A 23,453-nucleotide genomic window follows, 5' to 3' on the forward strand; every position below is an offset into this window, starting at 1 on the left:
TCGAAGGCTTGGTCACCCGTACTAGACAGTCAACTCTTCTAAAACGTTCAGATATGCAACGATTTACTGAAACCTAAAATTTTTTTTGATATTGGTGAACTTAATCTTGAGGCGAAATAAGAGATTCAACAACACCTGCCAAAAAAGCTATAGGCTAAACATTTAAGTAAAGGACATGTGGTTATGAGCGATATTGACGACGGTGATTCACTCACTGGAAACCAGAATATCATAGATAAAGCAACTATCGATGGAGCAAATGATTTGCTGAATGTTCTCGAGCAATCTCACAGAAGCGATCTTTCGTTACACCTGTACTCTTCATATTTATTGAAACATCTTCTGTACAAAGCAAATGAGAAAAAGCATTGGCTCGAAATTGACCAATTTGTTAGAACACAGATCAAGAACAACTGGACTAGCTGGCCAAGTCCAAAGACTGTCATCAGTCCCGGAACTGATCTTCTTTATGAGGATATTGTTGTGGCAGGACAACATGAACGAAAACAAGAGCAAGACTATGCGCAGGGAACTATTAAGCCCGGTGAAGTCTCACACCGGGCATTAATTCATTCCAAAAACATGCTGAGATTGGAACTGGATTCATACTGGCAGCATTGCTTTGTTCAATCTTCTGCAAAATCGGGTGAAGTATTGGACATCGACAAGATGTTCATACCAAAATCGGTAAGCGATGAAGTAATAAATAAGATCGATTCTCTGTTGAGTGGTCTGCATAGTAGGATGGCACAAATGAACAAAATCGAGATTCGGCAAGATCAGGTATCGCATAATGTTACTATCACTCAAGCCCAAAACGAAACAGTCAAAGTTAAAAAGATTCCCAAACTGACGTATCGCGATATTATCAGCCAAGGATGCGAAATGGGTGAGGATATGGTGGAGATTTATATGAAATCGCTCGAATTATATAATGATTTTCCGTCGAAACTGAAAAAAAACCAGTATAAACTGCCAAAATCAGTGCTTAGAAAATATGGACCGGCGAAGAAGGGAAAGTCAGGCATTCATAAACTAATGCGGTCAAGAGAGCAATTTTTGGATGTCTATAAGCTTTTGCAGGATAAGAGATTATCTGCTCAGGATAAGGCCGCTTTAAAGAAGCTGTCGAATAGTGTTACAGAAAATGCCATCGACAAAAAGACATTTTTTAAAATCAAGGGATTTCCTACTGATGAACATACAGAGGATCTCTATGAGTTAGACGATTGTTTAGCCAAAGTACCTACCTAGAAGGTGATATACTAAGTGAAAATACATTTTCATATTGCATTTCCATCTTTCTTCTGCGATTTGATTTTCTCATTAAAAAAGACTTCATTCAATGTCACATCGAGAATTTCAAGTAGTAGGCTCGCATTTATATACGAATTCTGTAGCATTTCATGAATATTAACAGCTGCGTTTTGAGCATTTCGAAATCCCACAACTTTTGCAAAAACTTCTATAAAAAGCCTTTGTATAAGCAGTCGAGAGTCATTCCGGGCTCTCTTTATATCACCGTCTGTTCGCACTTCTTTTGGAAGTTTTCTCTTTGCTAAGAAACCATTGGGAGACGATAAGTAAGTTCTGAATCCCCGCAAAACATCAGTGATTTGTTCCTCCGACGTTAGCCTCTTTAGAGTGTCTTTGATGTATTTGTCAGCTGCCGTACCCAGTAGTTGCTGCAAAAGTTTCAAAATTGCACGGCCTCGCAGCCAACCGGAATTATTTTTGTTTAAGCTAAAGACAGATATGAAGAAATCGCATACCGATCTCACATATGATTTTTCCTCATAGTTCCTGACATCACAATTTGTGTAGACCTTGTGCCCGACATCACTCTGTATGTCTAAATCTTCATCGTTTAACGGGTCTATTTTACGCCTTTGAACATCTGTTGCGGGAATCCCATTCAGATCAATGTCCATACAGTGATTCAGGGAGGCAGTAGAGCTTTCCAGATCACTTGCATCATTCTGTTCAGCTTGTTCATCTCTTTCACCTGAAAAAAGAGCTGAATTCGTTAAAAAGCGTCGAAACATGCCATCCTGGCACACTTCAGGTATACTCAATAACTCAAGCAAATACTTCTCTAGTTTAGCTTTTCGTTCCTCGTATAATAAAGATTTCGAAACATGATATCTCAGTGAGATTTTGATCTTTTCAGGAAAGATTTCCTTCCGTTGCAGGTGTTTCATCAGGCTTTTATATTTTCTCTTAAGTTCCAAATTTAAAGAGTAAAACTCACTAAACCTACGGGGAATTTCCCAGGATGTCACCAGGTTATTATTAATGTGAGTCACGTTGATTAGATAATATGTTACTTCTCTTTGATTTTTCAACGGCTGGTCTACGTAATACGACTTAATAGAAATTTTAGTTTTCTTGAACAAACTGTTAGCGTCTTCCTGAACAGAGTACTGCTGTCGTAGCAACTCTTTATTTTCCAAATCTCTGACCAAAGCCCTTTGTGATTTTTTTAATAGTTTTAATTGCTGTTGATTGTTAGTTAATTCAGCTTTCAGAAGAAGATGGTCCAATAAACGTAACTCTTTTTCTATCTGATCCACAGCTATTGTCAAATATGCTATCCTAGCTTCAAGGTCGACAAATGACCTTTCAACGCGACTACCAGACAAATTTGGAGGTGAAAACTCTTTAGGAAAGGAGTCTTCACTCAAATGATCTTCCTCTGAATTCTCTGTTGGGGCTTTGTCCGTTTCATTGTTAGCGAGATCTCCGAAAAGAGAGTCCTCAGAAAGCGGTTTTGGGATTCCTTCTTCGTCACCAAAAATGACCTCTATATCTGAGATTTGATTTTCAGACTTTTTTCTTCTTCTACTTGCTACCTTCAAAATATTGTCGAGTGCATCACCGATATGAGCCCCCGGGATGCTTTTTTTAGGAGCCATACTCGTCCCAAATTCTCTGAAAGTGTTGTTTTCGGGGAGATCAAGCAGCTTAGAAAAGACATCTGTACCAATAAATTCAGGATCCGATACCATTCCAATGAATGTCTTCGAATCTTTGAAAGCTTCAAAAAACTCTTTTGACAGTGCTTTTTTTGCCTCGTTTTGCAACAATAGCATACTTCTTCGTGCTAGCATGACTGTCTGGTCATCATTAGAAGTGGTTCGTGAAACAAATAGCTGAATGTTACTTACAAGTCCGGGGTCTAGAACTCTCAAATCATCTAGGCGATTAAACTTTTCAGCAGCTTCTCTCAATTCATTTATCTCAGACGGCGGAAAAGTGACCGTAATATCTCTTGAATCTTCTAGAGGCGTTTTCATTTTCTCAACCAGCTCATAAAATCTCAAATAGGATATTCCATAGTGATAAGGATGGGATCTCAAATAGCTCTCAAAGTAAATGAGACACATAGGCTCAGCCAAAATATCATCGAAAGATATCAATTGTATTGATGCCACGAAACTCTCCAGAATTTGATTCAGATCAGACTGCTGGGACTCGGGATTGATACTACTCGTGAAACTTCCAATGTTGTTTATGGAATCAACGTAGGTTAAACGTGTTTGGATCAGTTTTAGGGAGAGCGATGTTCTTCTTTTTAGCTCCTCAATTTCCTGGGGTGACATTTTTTTATCTTGTAGCATTAGAACGTTTGAGAGCAAAAAATGCCTTACGGCCCATAAGTGAAATGCCGAATCTAGAAGGCTCAGCTGTCTTAGAAAGTCTTCAAAGTATTTTTCAGAATGCCCTATTTCGAATTCAAGTCCCATTTCAAGCAGACGTTCGAATTCCCCATTATGTCGCGAGCAAAATCTTCGAAGCTCAACTTCATTTGATAAAATCCTGCGAACTTCGAGCACTTGATCACGCTCTTCAAGTTTCTTCTCACAAATTGATATCAAAATAGTATTCCAGTTATCGGGATCAGAAAATTTTAATACTAAAGGTCCAATGATTGATGTTGAGAGTATCTCTCTCAGCAGAATAGATACATATGGAGAATTGAGTTCTTTTTCAGAGATAAGATACGGTAACAATCGATCTACCTTGGTCCTTACATGATTTTCAATGTCTGAAGATTGACAGCTCAGTCTGAGTGAGAGCCCACTATGCATTTTGAGGTACTTATTAAATTGAACTGCGACCTTTAAATTGGTATTTGAGAGGCCACTTTTGCTGGAAGAATCGTCAATTAAAACAGCTTCCCTCGCAATACAAAAGATTCTGAAATACTTTGTCAACAGGGGAAGAAGCTTCAAAGCTACAAAATCAGCCTCATCTACTCCTGACAATCTTTTTTGCAATCTACAGATCGTTTCAAGAATGATTTTCTTGATAACCAGAGGGAACCTCGAGGAGGGATTGGCATCAATGCTTTGAAACCACGAAAGAATAAAATTTTGTATCAGCAAATCCACAATTTGTTCGATCTCTTCAGATGCCTCTGGATAACTTTCAAAAAAAGAGTCGACATAAGAATTTTCAGTATCCTCGCTGGAGCTAAGTTCCTTCTCATCAGCTTTCTCAAGCTTTTTCAGTCGCCTCAGAGTTTTAACAGGGGGCCGTTCTATTTCTTCGAAGGATATGAAAAGAAACGCATATATCAAACTTATCAGCGACGTCCATTTTATAATATCATATGCTCGCTGGTATGTAATTTGAAAAAGGATAATTATGGCCCCGATATAAATACCATAAGTGAATATGCCAGCATTCTCAACCATGTAATTAATATTACCCGATCTAAAGGATCCAGCCACCTATTTGTAAGTACATTCAGTGTTGAAATGTTTGTGAATTTCAGTTTCGTTCATGTTAAGGCAACTTATTCCTTAATTTATAGGTATCCAAACACCACGTGACTTCCAACTAAGTCTTAGCTGGTGGACATATGTCGGTAACGATTACATTATGCTCCCAGGCCATTGACAGCTCACTAATGCTTAATATTTCGCCGGAGTAGCAGCATATCAGGGGTTGAAATAGTGCCAAAATAGGCAATGCTACGTTGTTGAATCTATATAAAATCTATGCATTAAGAATTGGACTAATGTACAATGCAAGTGTGGTGGCCGCTGTGGAATGTGTCAGGGCGCGACAACATGTTGGAGGAAAGTTTCAGCGTCGCGATCTAGCTTTGTTAACGCAACTTACTTCTTATGTTTACTCTCCTTTTTTTGAACTTTGGAAGTCTTTTTATCTTTCTTCTTCTGCTTCTTCTCTGTCTTCCCTCTGTTCTCTCTCTTCTCTTTCTTCTCTCTCTTCTCCTTCTTTCGTTTCTTCAGCAATCTCTTTTCATCAGAAATTCCTGATGTCCTTTTACTGCCTTTGAATACAATCAATTGGGGTAACGGATCATTGTCCTGATCCTCTATAGTACCTTTAAGACTCTCGCCTCTGACAAATCTTCTGTATAACGGCGAGCTTTCCTTCGAATGCCCTGATGCAACAACTTTCTTTTGGTTGAATGAAATACCATGTGTTTTGGTTCCTGCATTTATTTCAAGTCCCTTTAGCTGGCCATCAAATATACGCTCCCACCAAGCCTCACTGTCATCCTGACCGGGTGCGCATCCAAGACCTTTTTTATCTCTCTTGTGCTTCACTAAGATAGGCTTCTTAAGGCCGCCTGTCCTTAGGGCTTCACCTTCTTTCCACCCAAAACACTTCAAGTACTCTTTACTATCCATGACAAAGATGCACCAAACTATAGATAGCTATTAACATTTACCGACCTTCATGGTTTCATAACGAGATGTGTTCTTGGATAGCGCTAAAATTTTTCGTACGCCTGGCCCGCTTGATGCCCATCTGGAAAACAATACTGGCTGATATTCAAATTTAGGTTAGCTATCCACTTGAGAATAAAATAGAAGTCCAATCTAAGTAAAACAGCAAGGATGAGCTCCGAGTAATAGTGGTCGCTATTGACTCTTGATTACGCTTTAGTGTGCCTTTATTGCCGTCGCAAAATTTTTCACTAATTACTTGGCAGCATCGTGAGCAATACTTTATCTTTTTGGAGCTAAGAACATGGCCAAGATTGCCACAATTTCAAAAATATATACTAATTGAAGTTCCTAAATAACGTCTTGGGCTGCTACCGTTAACAAATGTTAAAATGGCTCCCGGAAACCTAAAAAAACATCGTAAGTGGGCCTCGATTTCGTTCCATACTTTATCTCTACCGTACCTGCTCCTTTTAAGGTGTCGTCTATAGATTACAAAGTGTTCTATGCACTGACTTCCTCGAGAAGTCTTCTACGAATTAAAGTCTCTGAAAGCCCATGTTTATGCGCTAAGAACTAAAAATAGTGCACAATGGTACCCCGGGTTGTGATCTGACCCTCATGTGGCATCGTGTGACATGTAAGATATATCGTAAACCTCCCAACCGCTCAGTTCTGGCGAAATGCCACAAAACGTTAATCCACTTAAGAAAGTGTATCGCTCCGTTAACATGCATCATCTATTAACGTCCCACGAGCTTTCCAACATGACAACATATCGACATTGAGATGGATTGAATATGCTATCAAACTCCGGAAGCATCAGGCGTAATATGGGGATCTTTCTTGCCATTGATTCTTTAGAAATTAAAGCACAGAAATGCGATGTGTATGTTGATCGTATTGAATAAAAAAAGGACGGCCTTTGACATATACTTCAACAAGAAAAAAGACAACTTACGAAGTAAACAACTTTTAAAAACCCGAGAATTTCATCTTAACTGCAGTATCCGCGGTACCAGACTGAATGAAACGATCGCTGGACGTTGAACCCACTGGCCCAAGAAAGCAGGTTGATATCAATGAGAACAGAAAACGAGAGCTCACAACTGTGATAGTGAGAAATCTACCCAAAAGTTATAACCAAACAAAATTAAGAAAATACTTTCAAGATTGTGGCAGGATTAATCAGGTCGATGTCTGTGAGGCGTTGTCAAAAGACGGAAGATTAGCGAGAATTGAGTTCACGTCTTATAATGAAGTTTTAACAGCACTAACAAAGACTTTTAGCAAAATAGGAAACAATGAGATTCAAGTTGAGCCACTAGTTGATTGCACAATATGGATGACAAATTTTCCTCCCCAATATACAGCTCGAGATATCATAAATTTACTGAGAAGAATAGATATTTTGACGGTTAGCGTACGCTTACCGTCGCTGAGATTCAACGCAAATAGGCGCTTTGCCTATGTGGATTTGACCTCACAAGATGACGTAAATAGAGCAGTATCACAGCTCAATGATAAAACTATACAATCTTATCGCTTGGTTGTCAAAAAGTCCAACCTTTTGGACATATCGAAGCGAACTGACTCTGCCGTTTTGGAAAGAAGAGAGATCATGATACGACATTTGAATCTGGAGCAGATTACCGAGGACCGCTTAAAAGAAATCTTTTCAACTTATGGCGCTATTGAAACTGTAAAAGTACCACATACTGGGGATAGACAGCACACCGATGGTTATGCATTTATCACATTCAAGGAGAAGTCTTCGGCAGATGAATCATTGAAAGCAGATCAAACTACTCTGGACGGTCAGCAGATAAATGTCAAGTTATCAGATAGAAAGGAGTATTTGGAGAGACAGAAAGTGAAAAGAATTTTGTTCAACAAGTCTCAAAATGATTCCATTATCTCATTATTTCCCTTGAGCGATCATATCTCTAAGGCACAGATTGAGTCCTTGCTTACAGAAAAGTTGGGCTTAAACGCAAACGATATGGAGAATCTATATCTAGTTTCAGATTATGAAGGTGCTCTTATCGTTTTGAAGGAGGCAAAATTAGCAGCCAAATGTCTTATGTCACTAAATGGAACTGAGTTCAAGGGCAGGCATCTCCACTGTGGTACTGTGAGAGACTTGAAAGATCATGACCGAAATCGTAAGGCAACAGCGAAATCGCATTTTGTAAATGCGAGCCGTGATCATTTCATTCAAACTACACTTAGAGATACAAATTCTTCACCAAAACTATCAAATGAGGACTTCCGTAAAATATTTCTCAATAAATAGAATAATATACGAAATATTTAATGTGATTCCAAGTAAAAACAACCACGCAAACATTGTTACTAATCATCCAGAAGTGATGCTTGCATTTCCTCTATATTCTTCGACACTTCTCTTACAAAATCTCCTCTCTTTGCATCGTCATCCAAGAGTCGTTGCTCCTCTATTGTAGTTGCGACGACCCTGGAATTTAAATACTTCGGATGTGTAAGCAAACGCTTGAGTGCAATATTTAGTGATTTCCTTGCTTCTTCTGTGTCTAAGCCAATAACCAGTTCAACTTCTGAATTTTCGTCTGTCAAGCTGATTATGTTCCCTGAGTTCGACAGATACTTTTGATAATTGAGATTCTGCAGGATTTTTTGTAAAAGAATAAGTTGACTGGTCTCTCTTATAAGCGCTGTTGAAACTGCAAGCTTACTATCAGACCATCTGTATATCGCTGTTTCGATCTGCTTAGAAAAGTAAGAGATGAACAAACAACATTCCGGCAAAAGCTTATTTCCAAACTTGCTTAATAAAAGCAAAATGATGGAAAGTAAGCCATTCGTCCATATGCTATGCAGACTGCCTTGCTGCTCCAGTTTGATTCCGCCATCTTGTATAGCGATGGAAAGTGGACTTTCAAGTAAGGTTGCGAAAAGACCGCTGTTGATGAATTTTGTGGCTATAGGATCAACGGTGCATAATTCTGAGATAAATGATAAGATAAGGGATCCCAGAATAGCCTCACTATTGACATTGAAAAGGTGAGAGCTTGAGTATAAATTCAAAACAGCTTTTAGCGTGCCAGATTCGTTTAGTGATGATGCCATGATTATATTGAAATTAGCAGTTGGATTCAAAGTTCGTATCTTGGTGAAGAGAGATAACAATAAAAAGAGATCTTGGATACGCTCTCCGATGTTGAAAATTACAACCTGTTTTCCATTTGAAGTGGACGAGCCTATATCGCAAAGAATCTCTGATACTATCAACTGTACGCCTTTGCAAAATGATATTTCGAAAAACTCCAAGAGCTGATCAGCTTCCAATTCAAGGAAATGAGTTCCTGTGGTGACGGAGCCCAAAACCAGTAAAACTGAACGTAGGATAGGTCTATAGTAGTCTCTCTTTGTAGAGTGGGACACGTTATGGATATAACGCACTTCCTCCGATTTGAAAACAGATGTCAATAGACTTAAAATATGGTGAAGAGTTTTCTCTGGGATAGGCTCGGATTTCTTTTGAAAGGAATATAAGATGTAAAAACATAGTTCGAGCCTCTCACAATAGACATCGGTAAATATCGATGCTTCTATCCCTGACTCAATGTTTAGTTTCAAAAAATTTGAGGCAAGGTCCAGAAAAGTATCATTAAGACGCTTCGTTGTTTTCTTTATGAAAGTTGTCAGTAGTGCTCCCCATGCTTTAGCGGCAGCTATTTGGCAGTTAACATATTTCAAGTTAATAGAAGCTGCTATGACTTCAGCTCTGTAACCTCTATCCTCTTTTGTACCTATCCATTTTTCGTCGTCTCCAAAGTACTGATCCATTAAGGATATTGCGAAGATGCTATCAAGGGAAAATACATCCAGCTGATAAAGATGGGAGGCACAAAACTTCGATAGCTTCAACTTTGGCCATTTTTTTTCGAACATTTGGTGCAAAGACTCATGCAAATGCCTGTTGTAACCATTTATATTAAAAAAGGGACCTAACAGAACAGCTAGGTCTGGTTGGTTTAGGAGTTGGAAAATATGAGAGTCAATATCCGTGGATGTAAACAGGTAAAGTGCAATAATTTCTAGTATGCAAGAAATTAATTTATATCTTCCTGCTGCCAACATCATTTCTTCTTCCGAGCTGGCGCTTACTGGCTTGAAATCTTTAACCCTTTTTAGCAGCGCAAGAATGAATTTCTCGTCTGCTTTCGAATCCCTCGCATTTGCCCATGTATTGAATGCATATGATATTGAGTCCAGCAGGCAACATCCAACTGATTCAGGAAGAAGATCAAGCTTTAAAGCATTCTCTTTTAAAACACTTAATACAGACTTCCTCTTTCGGGGCTTATCAACTGGGTCTTGGTTTGACCTGGAGGCAATATTTCCTGTCAAAAACAAAATAGATAATCCATCTTGTTTACTCTCCATGAGGGCGCCGAAGAATTTATATAAATCTTTGGACAGTTTATGATTCGCAAGTGGGCCTTCTAAATCTGAGGAGATTGAATCTAAAAATATATCGGAGTGTTTTGCTCCAAGATAAGAGAGAAGAAACAAATAATTATCAGTCCATGGAACTCTAACGACTGAGTGGAAGAGCCTTATAACGTGGCGCTTGAGAGTTGAGAACTGGCAGTAGATTTCGACCAGTTCCGGCGACTTTGTGTATATCAATCTTTCCAAGCAGCTCGGCTTCATTTTGAGCTGTCCTCGAATAGAGATCAACAACGTAGCTAGCTCGAAAGAACTCTTGACCAATTGTGTAAAAATAGGGCTAAAAGCCTGGTCTCCCAAAAGAGAAATCTGAATATTTTGGATTGAAAGGAGTGCGTTCAAAAGAGAACTAACCGCAGGGACGTCTGGCGACTGAGGTGTCAGATATGCATTTAAAATTTTGAGACTACATCCGCTCAAGATGCTCGCAACTTTCTGTTTTGGTGCTGACAGGGGATCAATGGCATAAACGTTGTAGAGGACTTTCGAAAATAGCGAATTGAGGCGGAAACCTATCTCAAATCTCTGATTAATATCGCTATATTTCCAGTATTGATAACTTTCTGAAATATCTATCAGCTGTGTAATTAGTCGTTCAAGCATATCCATTTTGGTCTTAGACGAAAATTCGTTATCCATAGAAAATGAATCTGCGGTTACTTCCTCGGTCAACTTAATTAATGATAAAGTGAATGAGTACTCCCCATATGGTAATTCAATTGAACCCAAGGTTGCAGTCGCAAGTCCCGTTTTCCCATATTTATCTAATAAGTCTGAACGAGCGAGGTGAGACCAAACATAATGCTGGTAGTTAGGCGTCAGTGAAGTAAGAAAGTCTGAGCAGACTGATATTACTTCGTAATTTCTGTTGTGCAGAGAATGCTCAAAAATTTTAAGTATTAGCGAAAGGACGTCTTCGTCTGCGACATTCGTTGATAAGTATTGAACTATTTCCATTGAGCGTTCCAAAGGTATCTTTGGAGAGACCACTTTCGACACAAGTTCTATCAAAGCAACTGTAATATCCTTTATAGTGTTTTCCAGCTCAATTCCACCTCCAACATAGTAATCACAAATGTTTTGCAGCATGCGTCCAAGCACTGTCCATCCATTATACGCGTAAATAAAGGCAATAACATCTTCATTGTTTCCCGAAACGGGCAGAATTTTCCCTCGAGTTTCTTCAGGAATGGGCATCAGCACTGTTTGGTCAAATTCTAATGGAGGATGTGCAAAAGCTTCTTTTTTCAAGACAATCACGTCCATGTCCAGCGAAACGGGATCATCATCAACAATGTCATAATCTAGCTCACCAAGCTTTTGTTTGCAGGTGTAAGTTTGTAGATTTTTCCATTCGAAATTGGCAAAATGAATATGCGCTGTGCTGATGTTGACTAGAGGAAGAAGGGCATCATCTATCATGGGTAACTTGGCCTTCAAAATGGACAATTTCTTTTCAAACTCGGAGCTTGTCAGGAATTGTTCAACAAACTCTTCCGGGATACTAAGCAAAACAGTCTTAATAACCCTCGAGGTCTGCACAGTAAGAGGTATGAAGTGCATAGCAAATGAGAGGAAAGATGCAATGATCACTGAACTGAACTTGTCATTTGAGAGAGATTTTGACATGCCTATAATGGCTTCAAAAACACCGGCTTGTTCAGCCCTTGAGGCGAATAAAGCAGTTAACTCCGATATTGGTATTTTCCCAAATACTTTTCCAACAAAATTCAACTCCCTTTCCGGTTCTTCCTCCAATGTGAATGATTTGACAAATAATACAAAAGACCACATATAAATTATTACAGGACTAATGTGATTCTGTTCTAGCGTCTTATGTATTTCTTGAAAGCATTCTTCATCTTTATAGTAAGGTGTCTCGACGTCAATAGTTGAACTTGTGCTGTTTAATCCTAGAATCAGTAACGTGTTTATAGTTATTAGTGATTCAATTTTCACTGAAACCGGATTAGGAATCAAAGAGCTTGGATCTAGCATAAAAAATACATTTTCCCTGGTATCTCTTAAGAGGTGGAACCAACTTTTTACTATGCCAACTGGTAATTGAACATTCAAAACCAACATTGTTAGTAATCGCAAAATGTTCACTACATATATGAGATTTTGGGTATTTTTCAGTTGCAACAGATTTTTTCTTTCCTGTGCGTTCAAGTTTTTCCACTGAATACACTTGTCTTCACCGACTTCCTGCAATAGCTTGTTTAATGTGCCAATCAAACTTTCGCATATTTTCAATTTATTTTTTAAAACGAAATTTATGGGCTCATCAGAGAGCTCACTAGATCCTACACTGTCTAATAGTAGCGAAATTGTCTTTAAAGTAGCATTTCTTTCTTGAAAGATGTACTTTGCCAGTTGCATTTGTGGAATTTCACTATGTCTCTTTTGCTTAATTTGAGTTATAATTCTCAGACATTCATCCAGACTAAGACACAGACACTTGGAGAAAAAAAAAGCTTCCTCACAACTTTCTTTGGTAATACCTTTGTACTCAATTCCTCTAAGATTTAATGTGGTAACCATTTTAGGGTCTTTCTCTGAATTATCGATACCAGAGGTATTGAAAATTTCTGTTGCGCAAAATATGTCCTTATTAGTGATGAGAAACTTATTCACAACGTCAAAACTGGGCTCGGCAAATGCCCTATCCACAGGACATGATCTTATAAAATATTCAACATCAACAAACGATAACGCGCTGAGGTCCAATTGTATTTCCATTTCGTCCAGTTCAGACTCAATTAAAAAAGGCCGCTAGTGCAGAGGATCTTTAAGCTATGCCCTGGTTATGAAGTTTCTAAGATTAGACTGTGATGCAACTTATTCTGCACTGTCATCGCAGATCTTAACAATGTTTACTGTGCAAAATATTTCAAATTTTTCTCACCTACACACAAAAACATTTCCGGGTAGCACCGCTATATGAGACATTATATTCGCTGTTCATAAAAATACAGAGATACTAGATATACCACCACTTATGAATATCTTTAGGAATCGGCTGCGCGGGTTGCTCATCTGCTTTCACAGCGAAATCTGCTCCGGCACGTTTTATTTGCGGCAATCCTTTAAAATCTTCATTTTCCTTTGAGCCACTGACAAGCTTCTTCCAAGAGTCATGGCAATCTTGAATAATTTCTATCGTATCTGCAACATCCTTATATTGCCCATTGAAAGCGAAAGAATTGCTTGGTTTACCGTCTGGTATTTTATAGTCTCTGAACCATTCTCTTGTAGCTTCCAAAATACCAGGCAGGTATTTGTTGACATCATTAAGATTCTGTAGCTGAGATGATATAGGATCTTCTACATTTATTGCGATAATTTTCCAGTCTAACTCACCATCGTCAATCAACGCTAGCGAGCCTAAGATTCTAACGGTTTTTATGTCTCCAGTCTGTAGTATGCTGGATCCTATTTCGCAACAATCGAGCGGGTCATTATCACCTGCTAGCGATTCAAGACCTCCATTCCGTGAATTCTCTGTTGGATCTTCCCAAGTTTGTGGAATAGCACCATAATTGTGAATATAACCACAGTAAGGGAATATATTATGGACGAACCTCACCTTACCTTTTTTCATATCCTGGACAATGGGGTTGTACTCTAAATCCTTAGAGATTTCAAACTTACCGTTGGACCAACGAGGAACTTCCACGATCATTTGAGCTGTCCTATCCTTAAGATTAAGATCCATAGGAACGTCATGAAAAAATGAGCCTGTTTCACCATTAGGGAGCTTCAAGTACTGTTTGAAATTTGGACTATATTTGCTGCCCTGTTTTACGGAACTAAAACCTCTTTGTGGATTCAGTATGTGATTGATTTGCTTGAGTCTAGCAATTGGCCGTTCATTGAGTTTCATCCTCGGTAAAGACCATGCAATCATCGATATGCCAGCTGAGCTGTTATTTCTTGACGCGGATTCACGATCTGTTAGCTATCTTAATTTTCAATTTATTAGTTCCGCTTTCCAGAACAGTCCCTTGAAAAGACACCTGAGAGTGCCATTTCCGACCATATGTTGAGCACGATATAACGACTACTTCGCACATTTTTAATTTACGACACACTCCTTCACCTTCCTTGAGTGCACTGACTAAATAACTACTAAGACCCTTTTTCGAGTCGTTTGAACACAATACTACAGCACTGTAATTTTGTTTTAAGGAAATCGCACAAAACTGCCCATGGTCACTTACCTTGTACATGCTCTGTATTTGGACAGTAACGCTCCGGTGCGTAAAATATGCATCTTGAAGTCGCCAGCTACTACACAATGACGAGCAAATCGCGACAAAACCTGGCTATGCTGTTGCCTAACGATTGAAGCAATTGATAAGCTGGTGCACACTACGTATTAAAGTTACATGTGTAAGCATGGATTGGTCGTTGTTTGAAGAATTAAAGTTAAAAATTACAGATCCTAGCGTAGCATGACTCAGCCAGCCTCTATTTGAGAAGTTGTACTCTCTAGAGGGGAGTAACATTTTCATCTGAAAATGGATCATCATCGTAAATACTTTCTGCAGATGGTGGACCGGCTTTCCACCAAATGTTGCCATTTCCGTCGATTGTTGCATTCACATCCGATATGTCTACAACGGTGTTCAGTTCATCCACCTGATGCAAGGAGAAGCCGTAGGGATCCCTTGGAATCCACACCGAGGGGCATTTGGCATTTATTGCCGGATAGTTATACGCTGAAGCTAAGTCCTCCTCAGAAGTATTTAAATCAGGATCTGCCAAGCCATATATTTCTGGTAATTTTGCTTTCACAGCTTTATAAGAGTAATAAATGTGTGGCAAGAAGAACCTCTTATAGAATGGCGCGTGAGGAATTGTACCTGAAGGCCCATCGGCCAACAAAGGAACCCAAGTAATGTGATTCTCTGATTTTTCATTGTATTTTGTATTGCTTGCGATTTCAATTGTTCTGTCACTGATCAAACTAGACATTTTATCTGTTTGAGCCATTGAATTACGTGGTTCGTATTTTCTAATTGAGAATCTGGGAAGTTCTTTTATTTCATCTTCGCTAGATTCTTCGCGATAAATATTTTTGAATGACGGCGTATCTGACTTACCGTCAAGGGGCTTCATGGTATCCACGGGGACATAATGCATGAGACTATCGAATGCATCATTCAACTTCAAATGAAGTAAAACAGTTACAATTATTCCAACAACTTGCAATACTATAGGACCCCAACCTTTTCCCACAGAAAACAGACCAAGTAAACAAACCTGACCCAAATAAACACCTACAAGAGTTTGAAATAGGGCTCTTGGATAACAGATACCTCTTAGATCGGGTGCCTCTTTTTGAACGTACATCAGGGTGTAAAGATACGCAACATATAATAAAAAGAAACCAGCAGCACCGAATAATAAAATTATTGGTGATATGACGGAATAAGCAAAGATAATGACTGCCAGATTCGTATAAACTGGAAAAGTGGTACCCCAACTCGGTGCGTCCAAATCCGTGAAGCGACTGTATTTCTTTCTTGGTGTATTGTCAAACAAATATCCAAATACGTAATAGAAGAACACTGGAATAATCTGAGCCAAAGTACCTGATGATATTGACATACCAGTCAATATTATATATGAGATGAAAAAGTTTGAAGATTTTGGTAAATTTCCCGCCAACAAACCCATTGCATTTGTAGGGGTTTGCGCAATTTGAACAGCAGTTGATGTAACGGATGATGAAAGCGTAGTGATTAAAAAAACTTGAATAACTTGAAAACCAAAATATGATTGTTGAGCAAAATACTCAACAAGTTGCAACGATGCACAACCATAAAATTTTGCCACCATTCTAATGAAAGTTGGTAAGAACGACATCAACCAGGCTAGCGCTACAGTTGGAGCCAAAGATGTTAATAAACCAAAAAGATCTTCTGGTAGTTTTCTTAAAAATTCTAGCCAGTGAAGTTGATCAATTAAGTAGTTAACGTTCGAAATCATACCTATGAATGCCACAGGAATAGACCAGAAGCATAATAATGCAATAATAATGGCAATCCCACCTAAATTTCTTGCGATTCTTTCCCACCAAAACATTCTCATGTTAAGCCAAACTACTTGATCCGGCTCAATACCGATATATGCTGGTGCTAAGGCCAACGGAACATGATAAGTGGCAACCTGAGAAGCCACTTGTGCTTGATATTGTGACTCAAATTCAACGAATACTGAATTGAATGGATCCGCATTAATGCTATCAGCTTGCATTGTCTCAATTTCTCTGTTCAAAAGTGGAATATTTTCTGTAGCATATTTTATAGTATCATATTTTTGACCAATAATTGGTTTTTTTTTATGAGTTGGTCTGTCCTTTTCAGGCACATATTGTGTGATATCAGAAGAGATCGAAATTTCTGGATTCTTTTTCTTCAATTTTCCAACTTGTTTAATAGCCTTCTTTATATACGAATTAAGCGCGTTTTCCAACTTGTTGACGAGATCATCTCTTTGTGCAATCTTTTTTTCAAGTTCATGATGACCTCCTCTTGCAATCCATACCCTTTTAACACCATCAAACAATTTCGAGAACTCGCTTTCGCTAAGATATTGCTGGGGAACTGTTTGGAAAAGCACTGTTTTTGATGATATTTTACTGGCGTAACGTGGCGACGATAGAACCGCCTGTCTCAAGGAATTGTAAAAATACAGTTCACGATAAACCACAAACATGAACATCCAAAAGAATACCCACCCGCAGAATACGTGAGCATAGTAACGTCCGGGACGATTGACGTTCTGGAAGCCCAGCACATCCAGACCGTTTTGACCATTTTCATTGGTTGCATTGACTGCAAATAAAATTGGAAAAATATAAAGAGCTGAAATCGAACAGTAAGCGCATATCAAAAACAAATAACGTAAAAAAAAATAGCCATCTAAGCCCGCTTGCTGAATGAGAAAATTATCAGATTTTTTTAACAACGGAAGAAACCACTGCCACAGCCCTGGTGGCAAAGGTTCAGGTTTCTTCTCATCGCTAATCAGATCATAAGTAGATTTAGGCTCATAATTTCTCTTCAATTTCAATCTGAGCAGCAGGAAAACTGAAAGAAAGGCACCGAAAATGACACCATTTGCAATAAGGGACGTCAGAACTTGCTGAGTAGAAACACCTCCTTCTGACATATTGACTATTCTAAAGAAAGTCGCGCCTCTTGACCTATACCTTACCGTCAAAGGCTACCACTATAATATTTCGAGTGCTAGCGGAAGGCGACAATCCTTCTTTGCATTAGTTTTTCGTAATATATAGAGACTCAGATCTTTGTTTATTTCTGGAATCTTTATTTTTTTTTGACCGGACAAGAATCTTGAGAATGTGGGATATCCGGACAAAACAAGATCAGATCACTTTAACGATAGCACCCAACAGTATCATCAGGACGTTAAGCAGGCTGCGATGTTGAGTGTAGAATGGATTTTTCCTGCTCAAAGGCGAATGCTAACGCCAATATTTGATGAATAATTGCCTGCCTCCATAGAATATAGGTCGCACGGCAACTCTGGGGAATCTTGCCCATTTTGATCCTCAACTATCCCTGATGATTCCTGTTGTCTCTGAAATAAAGTGATGACTCATCACTGTATCGCATTCTCATCCAGGAGCGTCTCGAAATGGGTTATGTTTTTTGCAGCTGTCGATGTAAGTCTCACCGTATTGGTGATTTCCCGATTGATAAATGCGCCGAAAGCTTGCAACCTCTCGCAACTTTAACTTTGAACAACTTGCGTACATTTTTTCGTTTATCCCTGTTTTGTTAGCCGGGCTGAATACTTTGCAACAACTCGGAGATCTATGCGGTAACGCAGCGAGCTGGAATTAGACATCCTTACAAAAAGTGCTGCCTTGGTTCCCTGTGGAAAGAATCTGGAGCCACTTCTGCCGGTGCTCGAAACCTAAGATTTGAGAAACTAGTAACAACTGCCGATCCAAGCCTCGTTTATATTAGCTTGGCGCTGTTACGGTGCGGGTAGGTGGTTGGCCTGCACATGCACGATTGAGGAACGATATAAATAGGCTTTCTGAACTGAGGCTGGCAAAAAGTATTTGAAAGGTTATGGATATGCAACCGTCTCAAACCATTCTCTAAGCTCAATGGAACCTAGAGCGACGTCCCCCCGTGTTTTTGTGACGTTTTCAGACGTCAATGATAAGAGTAAACTGAAGTTCCGGCATGCGAACTTCTCGCAACCAGTTTCATCTCTTTAGCAGACCAGACTGCGAGATAGAGGCTGCTCTAGCTTCAATTGGTATCATGGATTAGGGGGAGGCCTCAGATTGGTTTCCATTTCCCCTTACGTAAAGGTGTCGCTATAGTTCAGCTGGTAGACTGTCCTATATGAGTTTAGTTAAGTCCCGGCCCTCAAATTAGCATTTACTTTGCTTCAAGTTGTCAAAGAAATGCAATTGACGCTCCTTGATAAACATGAAAAAAGTACTTGCTGCTCCTTTTTTCCTACTGTCATGGATTTCTTAGCTTCTTCTGTCTTCCAAATAGTAACTTAAACTCTTTAAATGTAAATGCTATTCACAGCAATTTATTACTATTTTCATAACATTTAGGATTCTTTATGCACATTCTTGGTTTTTCTCCAGGTGACTTCTGGTTTTTTTTTTTTTTCATTTGAACTGAGCACCTGACAACCAACAGTATCTGCAAATATAGGTCAAAGTAGATTCGGGATTAAATGCTTTAGATTATGTTCGCCGCAAATTGTAGAGTGGTTCAAGATGCCTGAAGAAAGTCACAGCGCTCTTTTAAAGTGGAATAGCTGTTCTGCACTTTTGGATATTCCAAAAAAACCGAACAAGGCAATAAAGAGGATACATATATATGATTTTGACAATACGTTATATAATTCACCTCACCCTAACGCGGAACTCTATGTCAAGTCCATGCTTAACCAATTGAGCAACTCCTCAATTGTTCCTAATAAAAGTTGGTGGAATGAGACAAAGCTGTTAAAGCAGTCATTTGATGATATGCTTGAATGCAATGCAAAGCAGAAAAAAGCATATTGGAATGAGGATATAATAAAACTGGCAAATTTATCGCATGATGACCCTGAGACAGTATCAATAATGCTTACAGGTAGGAAGGAGCATTTGTTCGCAGCAATCTTCACTGACATGTTCTTGGCGAGCAACAATGTAAAATTTAATGCTTATTGCCTAAGGCGGGAATCCGTTGGGTCTAGTACCAATGATTATAAAATTGTTGTGATTCGTGAATTACTTGAAAATTATTCATCATCCTTGGAAGAGATTAAATTATATGATGATCGCTTGAGCCAAACTAGAAGATTTGAGAGCCTTTTCGCTAGTCTCAATCCTACCTATGAATGGAAAGTGATTCATGTTCCTGCAAGATTCAAATTACTGAGGCCTGAAGATGAATGTAGAATTATACAAGCAACATACTCAACGCTCGAAGCATATCCTAATATATCGCTTGAATGGACACCTAGACAATGTGGCTATTTTTTAACAAGACAATCGTATGGAACACTTCTGAGATTTACCTATTGCTTTTTGAAAAAAAAATATAAAATGAGTTTGCTGCCTTATTATCCACTGTTCATACCCATGGTTGAAGCAGGCCATTCCGTTCCAGAAACAGAATTAATCAAAATCTTTTCGAGGAATGACGCCAAAGTAGATGGAAAGTTGCTAGATGAAGATGAGATAAGAAAAACGTTCGAAAACCAGCCAAATCTGAAGGGATCCTGCTTCACACATTTTGATGTTGTGCAAATTGGTATCAAGGAGAAAAATGGAGGTGTAAATGTTCTTTACAAGGCAAGACCTACGAATCGCGAAGGGTATGAATGGTCGAGTTTCCATGAGTGGCTCGTCACTGTGGATAATAGGATGGATAAAAAAGATGCGTTCCAATCATTTTCGGTACACGAAATACTTTATGACCCAGCAGCAGCCCCATCCTTCAATTGGGTCCATTTGAGAAAACCATTGAAGATCAAGACATTCGTGGGCCATCATTCAAGGCTCACGTTATCCAGCGGCAAAAAAATGTGAGAGAAAAGAATCCATTATAAATGGAGCTTGTGCTTCTGATTTATTGGAATAAATCGAAGCATCCCCGAAAGGTACCAAGCTTTTCCCTGCAAGTTACTATCAGCACAATTACGGCTCTGATAAACGTATCATATCGGATCTATCAGGAATTTGACATATGTGCTAGAACACCAAAGATATAAAAAGTTAGCGAAATATTACCGAAAGAGGCTGCTAATGCTCTTCGTCTACTAACGAACAGTATCAGATCCCCTCATACCCCTTTCCCATCAATGTGTTCTTATTCGTATTCAAATGATTTGTTATGAGATAAATTATGAAGGAAGTTTTTTTTGGCTGGTTGCGTCGACGAGATGAAAATGTTAATATATCCCCAAACTTGTTCACCGAGTAACCGGGTAAAGAAAACAACTTACTCAGTAATAATGAGTAAGTAAATCGTCCTGTGAATAACCCACTCATCGTAAACAAAACAAGTTACTTTTTATGAAGGCATTGTATACGAGTTGAGTAACCCAAGTATTATCGTCCATAATGAGATTTATGATATTTGGATTAAGAATGTGAAATGAAATATCTACGATGACGGTGGCCTTCTCATAATTTACATAGCTGAGCCAGGTGTATTAATGCCCTCTTGAGACGTAAGCCTTGCAGTTGCAGCACTGTCATCTTGGCTGTCATGCATTTCCTCAGAACTGTCTGATAGGTAACAATCTATGTCATTGTTTTCATTATCAAGGTCGAGGTCTGTCTCATTTTCTGAGTCTAGCACGAGAATCGGAGAAGGCTTGTAAAAGCCAAATTTCGAAAACCGATCTCTTAAAAGCATTAGAGTTTGTACATTCTTATAATGAAGCCGTGCTCTGTCTTTCCTAACCACTCTTCCCGCAAGAGAAAAGCAGCGCTCTACATCACATGAGCTTACTTTGGTGTATAACAGAGACATGGCTAGCTTGAAGAGAGATGGATACTTGCAGCGATTTGCGTGCCACCATTTTATTGCGTCAATCCTGGACAGACCACTTGCCACTGGCTCACTTTGGTATCTGTGCCATTCCTCAAGATTTTCATTAACGTCGCATACTGAGGCTGTGGAATATGTTTCGGTGGGTTGCGGTTGTTCATGAACATTAAAGCATCTGTAATAGTCTTCCTCTCGCCCGATAGTTGAGAGCTCCGGGCTTGCTTGCTGCCCATTACCTAGCTCAACGCCTTCTTCGTTCAAGTACATTCTAACAAAATTGTTAACTTGGTTCATCCTTAGATTGAACTCATCAATTTCCATCATTCTGTAAAGCTGCTCGTGTTTCGCCGTTGGATCGAGCATGACGGCCGCATAATACAATGGGTTAGCCTGAATGTGTGATAAATAATTTTGATAGCATAAGTATGCGACGTTGATGGCTTCAAGAACAATATTCTTTTCATCAAAGGACAATGTATCGGGGCCGTTTAGAAAAGAGAAATCCATACCTTTTTTAGATTTAGGAATTTCCTTTCCCGTGGATACGTTCAGGCAACTCTTGTAAAAGTGTCCCAAAAGGTAGTATAAAGGAACTCCTTGAGGTAAATTGTTATATTCTTCATCTTGGAACTTTTTGTTCACGTAATCAAAAATCTTGCCGCACTCAACAAAATAAGCTAACATATTGATGGTTTTAGAATCAAACGAAATATGATCTTGAATCCTCGTAACTAAATGGTCTTGACCACGTTCCTGTACGAGTCCAAGCCAATTCTTGTAGGCTTTGTAATTTTCTAAGAATATTTTGACTTGCTTCCATGTAAAAAGCCACCTAGTGGGAGACTCATAAGGAATTAAAGGTAAATTATTCTTTTTCAGACTGGAGTTGATTGCGGTTGAATATCGCATTATTTTTGCTAGCTTTCTGATCTTTTTGAAGGCATTAGAGAAAAGAGAATTCCGGGACAAGCTTTTGATAATCCTTTGAAATTGCAGATTCAAAACATGACTCGCACAGCGTATAAAACGAACTTTTCCAACCAGCCGATGGCCTCTTGGTCTAAGTCCATTAAAATGATCGTATATTAGATTAACGTGAAAGTTGCCATTGTTTGAAGCGTTATCCATAGTGATGGTTCCGAGTTTATCAACAAGATCATATTCCTCCATTACAGACATGAATGTATCACACATATTCTTGCCCGTATGTTTCTTGTCCCCTAAACTAACAAAATCGAGTAAATGAGTGTTGCTCGCTTCACCGTGTATATTTAGTAATAACCTTGAACCATTGCTGGCTTCAAGTAGCTCTTTGTTCAAAATATTTGGAGCAAAAGATACCATAATGGCAAGAAAAGACTGACTGTTACCTGCTGTCCATATATCCAATTGCACGTTGACTAGAGTGGTATCTTTCAAATTTTGCCGCAGAGTATCATTGAGACAGTCTCTAAAATGCTGTATCTTTTTAGTCAATGTAGTCCTGGACTGAATGAACGTGTTTCCCCCATATTTTCTATTGAGATGGCTCCAAGTACTTAAACGGACAAAATTGAAAGGAAGAAATCCCTCCGTTATTAGAAGTAAGCTCTCCAAAGTACCTGGATGTTTGTTGCATTCTCGTATCAATGCCTCTGTTAAGTGAAGTGATTTAGAAGATTTTGACATTGTATCCAGTGTCTGCATTTTGAGAACTTTTTTCTCTTTCAGCACAGAACGATGTACAGCCGTTATATGTTTTGACAAATTCCCAGTAGACTCACCTTCTTTGTAAGTCTTCCCACAGTAATTGCACCTGGCAACTTTCCTCCCATGCTTGAAAAAAAACTGAAAATGCGATTTAAATGAAGATCTTCCCATCCATCCAGATGTAATCTTTTTCTGCTGCTCGGATTGATTAGCGTTCGAAGTTGAAGCTATCACGTTCTCATTTGGAGGAGTTAAGGGTTCTGAGGAGCTGCAATGCGCCAATGGTGTGTTCAACGGCATCGTCTGCTCCACAATTGTGACCTCATCATCACTTGATGACTCCAAGCTCGGCATTTCCCTTGGATATGAGAATGGCGAGGGATGTCTTTCTGAAGTACTACTTACTCGATATCAAATGGATCGAAAACAACTAATGTGAAGCAATGGCGGCAACGCATCATCTACAGACGCGTAACTGCTATCCGACTATACAAATCTTGAACAG

The 23,453-nt window shown here is 39.0% G+C and overlaps 9 protein-coding genes across 9 annotated transcripts; 3 read left to right on the top strand and 6 right to left on the bottom strand.

Annotated features, from left to right (window-relative positions):
- Positions 1 to 183: 183 nt before the first annotated feature.
- On the top strand, positions 184 to 1,254 carry RRN9 (Rrn9p; the record flags this gene model as incomplete). Its single annotated transcript, XM_037289364.1, has 1 exon — positions 184 to 1,254. One exon carries the CDS (start codon positions 184 to 186, stop codon positions 1,252 to 1,254), a length of 1,071 nt encoding a protein of 356 aa, XP_037145259.1.
- Positions 1,255 to 1,283: 29 nt separating this feature from the next.
- MDM1 (Mdm1p) lies at positions 1,284 to 4,700 on the bottom strand (the record flags this gene model as incomplete). Its single annotated transcript, XM_037289365.1, has 1 exon — positions 1,284 to 4,700. The coding sequence occupies one exon, from the start codon at positions 4,698 to 4,700 to the stop codon at positions 1,284 to 1,286; it is 3,417 nt and encodes a 1,138-aa protein (XP_037145260.1).
- A 426-nt stretch (positions 4,701 to 5,126) lies between these two features.
- On the bottom strand, positions 5,127 to 5,666 carry TMA23 (Tma23p; the record flags this gene model as incomplete). Its single annotated transcript, XM_037289366.1, has 1 exon — positions 5,127 to 5,666. One exon carries the CDS (start codon positions 5,664 to 5,666, stop codon positions 5,127 to 5,129), a length of 540 nt encoding a protein of 179 aa, XP_037145261.1.
- A 1,066-nt stretch (positions 5,667 to 6,732) lies between these two features.
- PRP24 (U6 snRNP complex subunit PRP24) lies at positions 6,733 to 8,001 on the top strand (the record flags this gene model as incomplete). Its single annotated transcript, XM_037289367.1, has 1 exon — positions 6,733 to 8,001. The coding sequence occupies one exon, from the start codon at positions 6,733 to 6,735 to the stop codon at positions 7,999 to 8,001; it is 1,269 nt and encodes a 422-aa protein (XP_037145262.1).
- Positions 8,002 to 8,060: 59 nt separating this feature from the next.
- NUP188 (Nup188p) lies at positions 8,061 to 12,941 on the bottom strand (the record flags this gene model as incomplete). Its single annotated transcript, XM_037289368.1, has 1 exon — positions 8,061 to 12,941. The coding sequence occupies one exon, from the start codon at positions 12,939 to 12,941 to the stop codon at positions 8,061 to 8,063; it is 4,881 nt and encodes a 1,626-aa protein (XP_037145263.1).
- A 241-nt stretch (positions 12,942 to 13,182) lies between these two features.
- Positions 13,183 to 14,109, bottom strand: PPA2 (inorganic diphosphatase PPA2; the record flags this gene model as incomplete). Its single annotated transcript, XM_037289369.1, has 1 exon — positions 13,183 to 14,109. One exon carries the CDS (start codon positions 14,107 to 14,109, stop codon positions 13,183 to 13,185), a length of 927 nt encoding a protein of 308 aa, XP_037145264.1.
- Positions 14,110 to 14,693: 584 nt separating this feature from the next.
- On the bottom strand, positions 14,694 to 17,381 carry RSN1 (Rsn1p; the record flags this gene model as incomplete). The annotated part of the gene is made up of 1 exon (XM_037289370.1): positions 14,694 to 17,381. One exon carries the CDS (start codon positions 17,379 to 17,381, stop codon positions 14,694 to 14,696), a length of 2,688 nt encoding a protein of 895 aa, XP_037145265.1.
- A 1,606-nt stretch (positions 17,382 to 18,987) lies between these two features.
- Positions 18,988 to 20,292, top strand: HG535_0F00490 (uncharacterized protein; the record flags this gene model as incomplete). Its single annotated transcript, XM_037289371.1, has 1 exon — positions 18,988 to 20,292. One exon carries the CDS (start codon positions 18,988 to 18,990, stop codon positions 20,290 to 20,292), a length of 1,305 nt encoding a protein of 434 aa, XP_037145266.1.
- A 604-nt stretch (positions 20,293 to 20,896) lies between these two features.
- On the bottom strand, positions 20,897 to 23,302 carry HG535_0F00500 (uncharacterized protein; the record flags this gene model as incomplete). The annotated part of the gene is made up of 1 exon (XM_037289372.1): positions 20,897 to 23,302. One exon carries the CDS (start codon positions 23,300 to 23,302, stop codon positions 20,897 to 20,899), a length of 2,406 nt encoding a protein of 801 aa, XP_037145267.1.
- Positions 23,303 to 23,453: the final 151 nt, after the last annotated feature.

This window comes from Zygotorulaspora mrakii, chromosome 6 (assembly GCF_013402915.1).
Source record: "Zygotorulaspora mrakii chromosome 6, complete sequence".
Classification (NCBI taxonomy): Eukaryota; Fungi; Ascomycota; class Saccharomycetes; order Saccharomycetales; family Saccharomycetaceae; genus Zygotorulaspora; species Zygotorulaspora mrakii.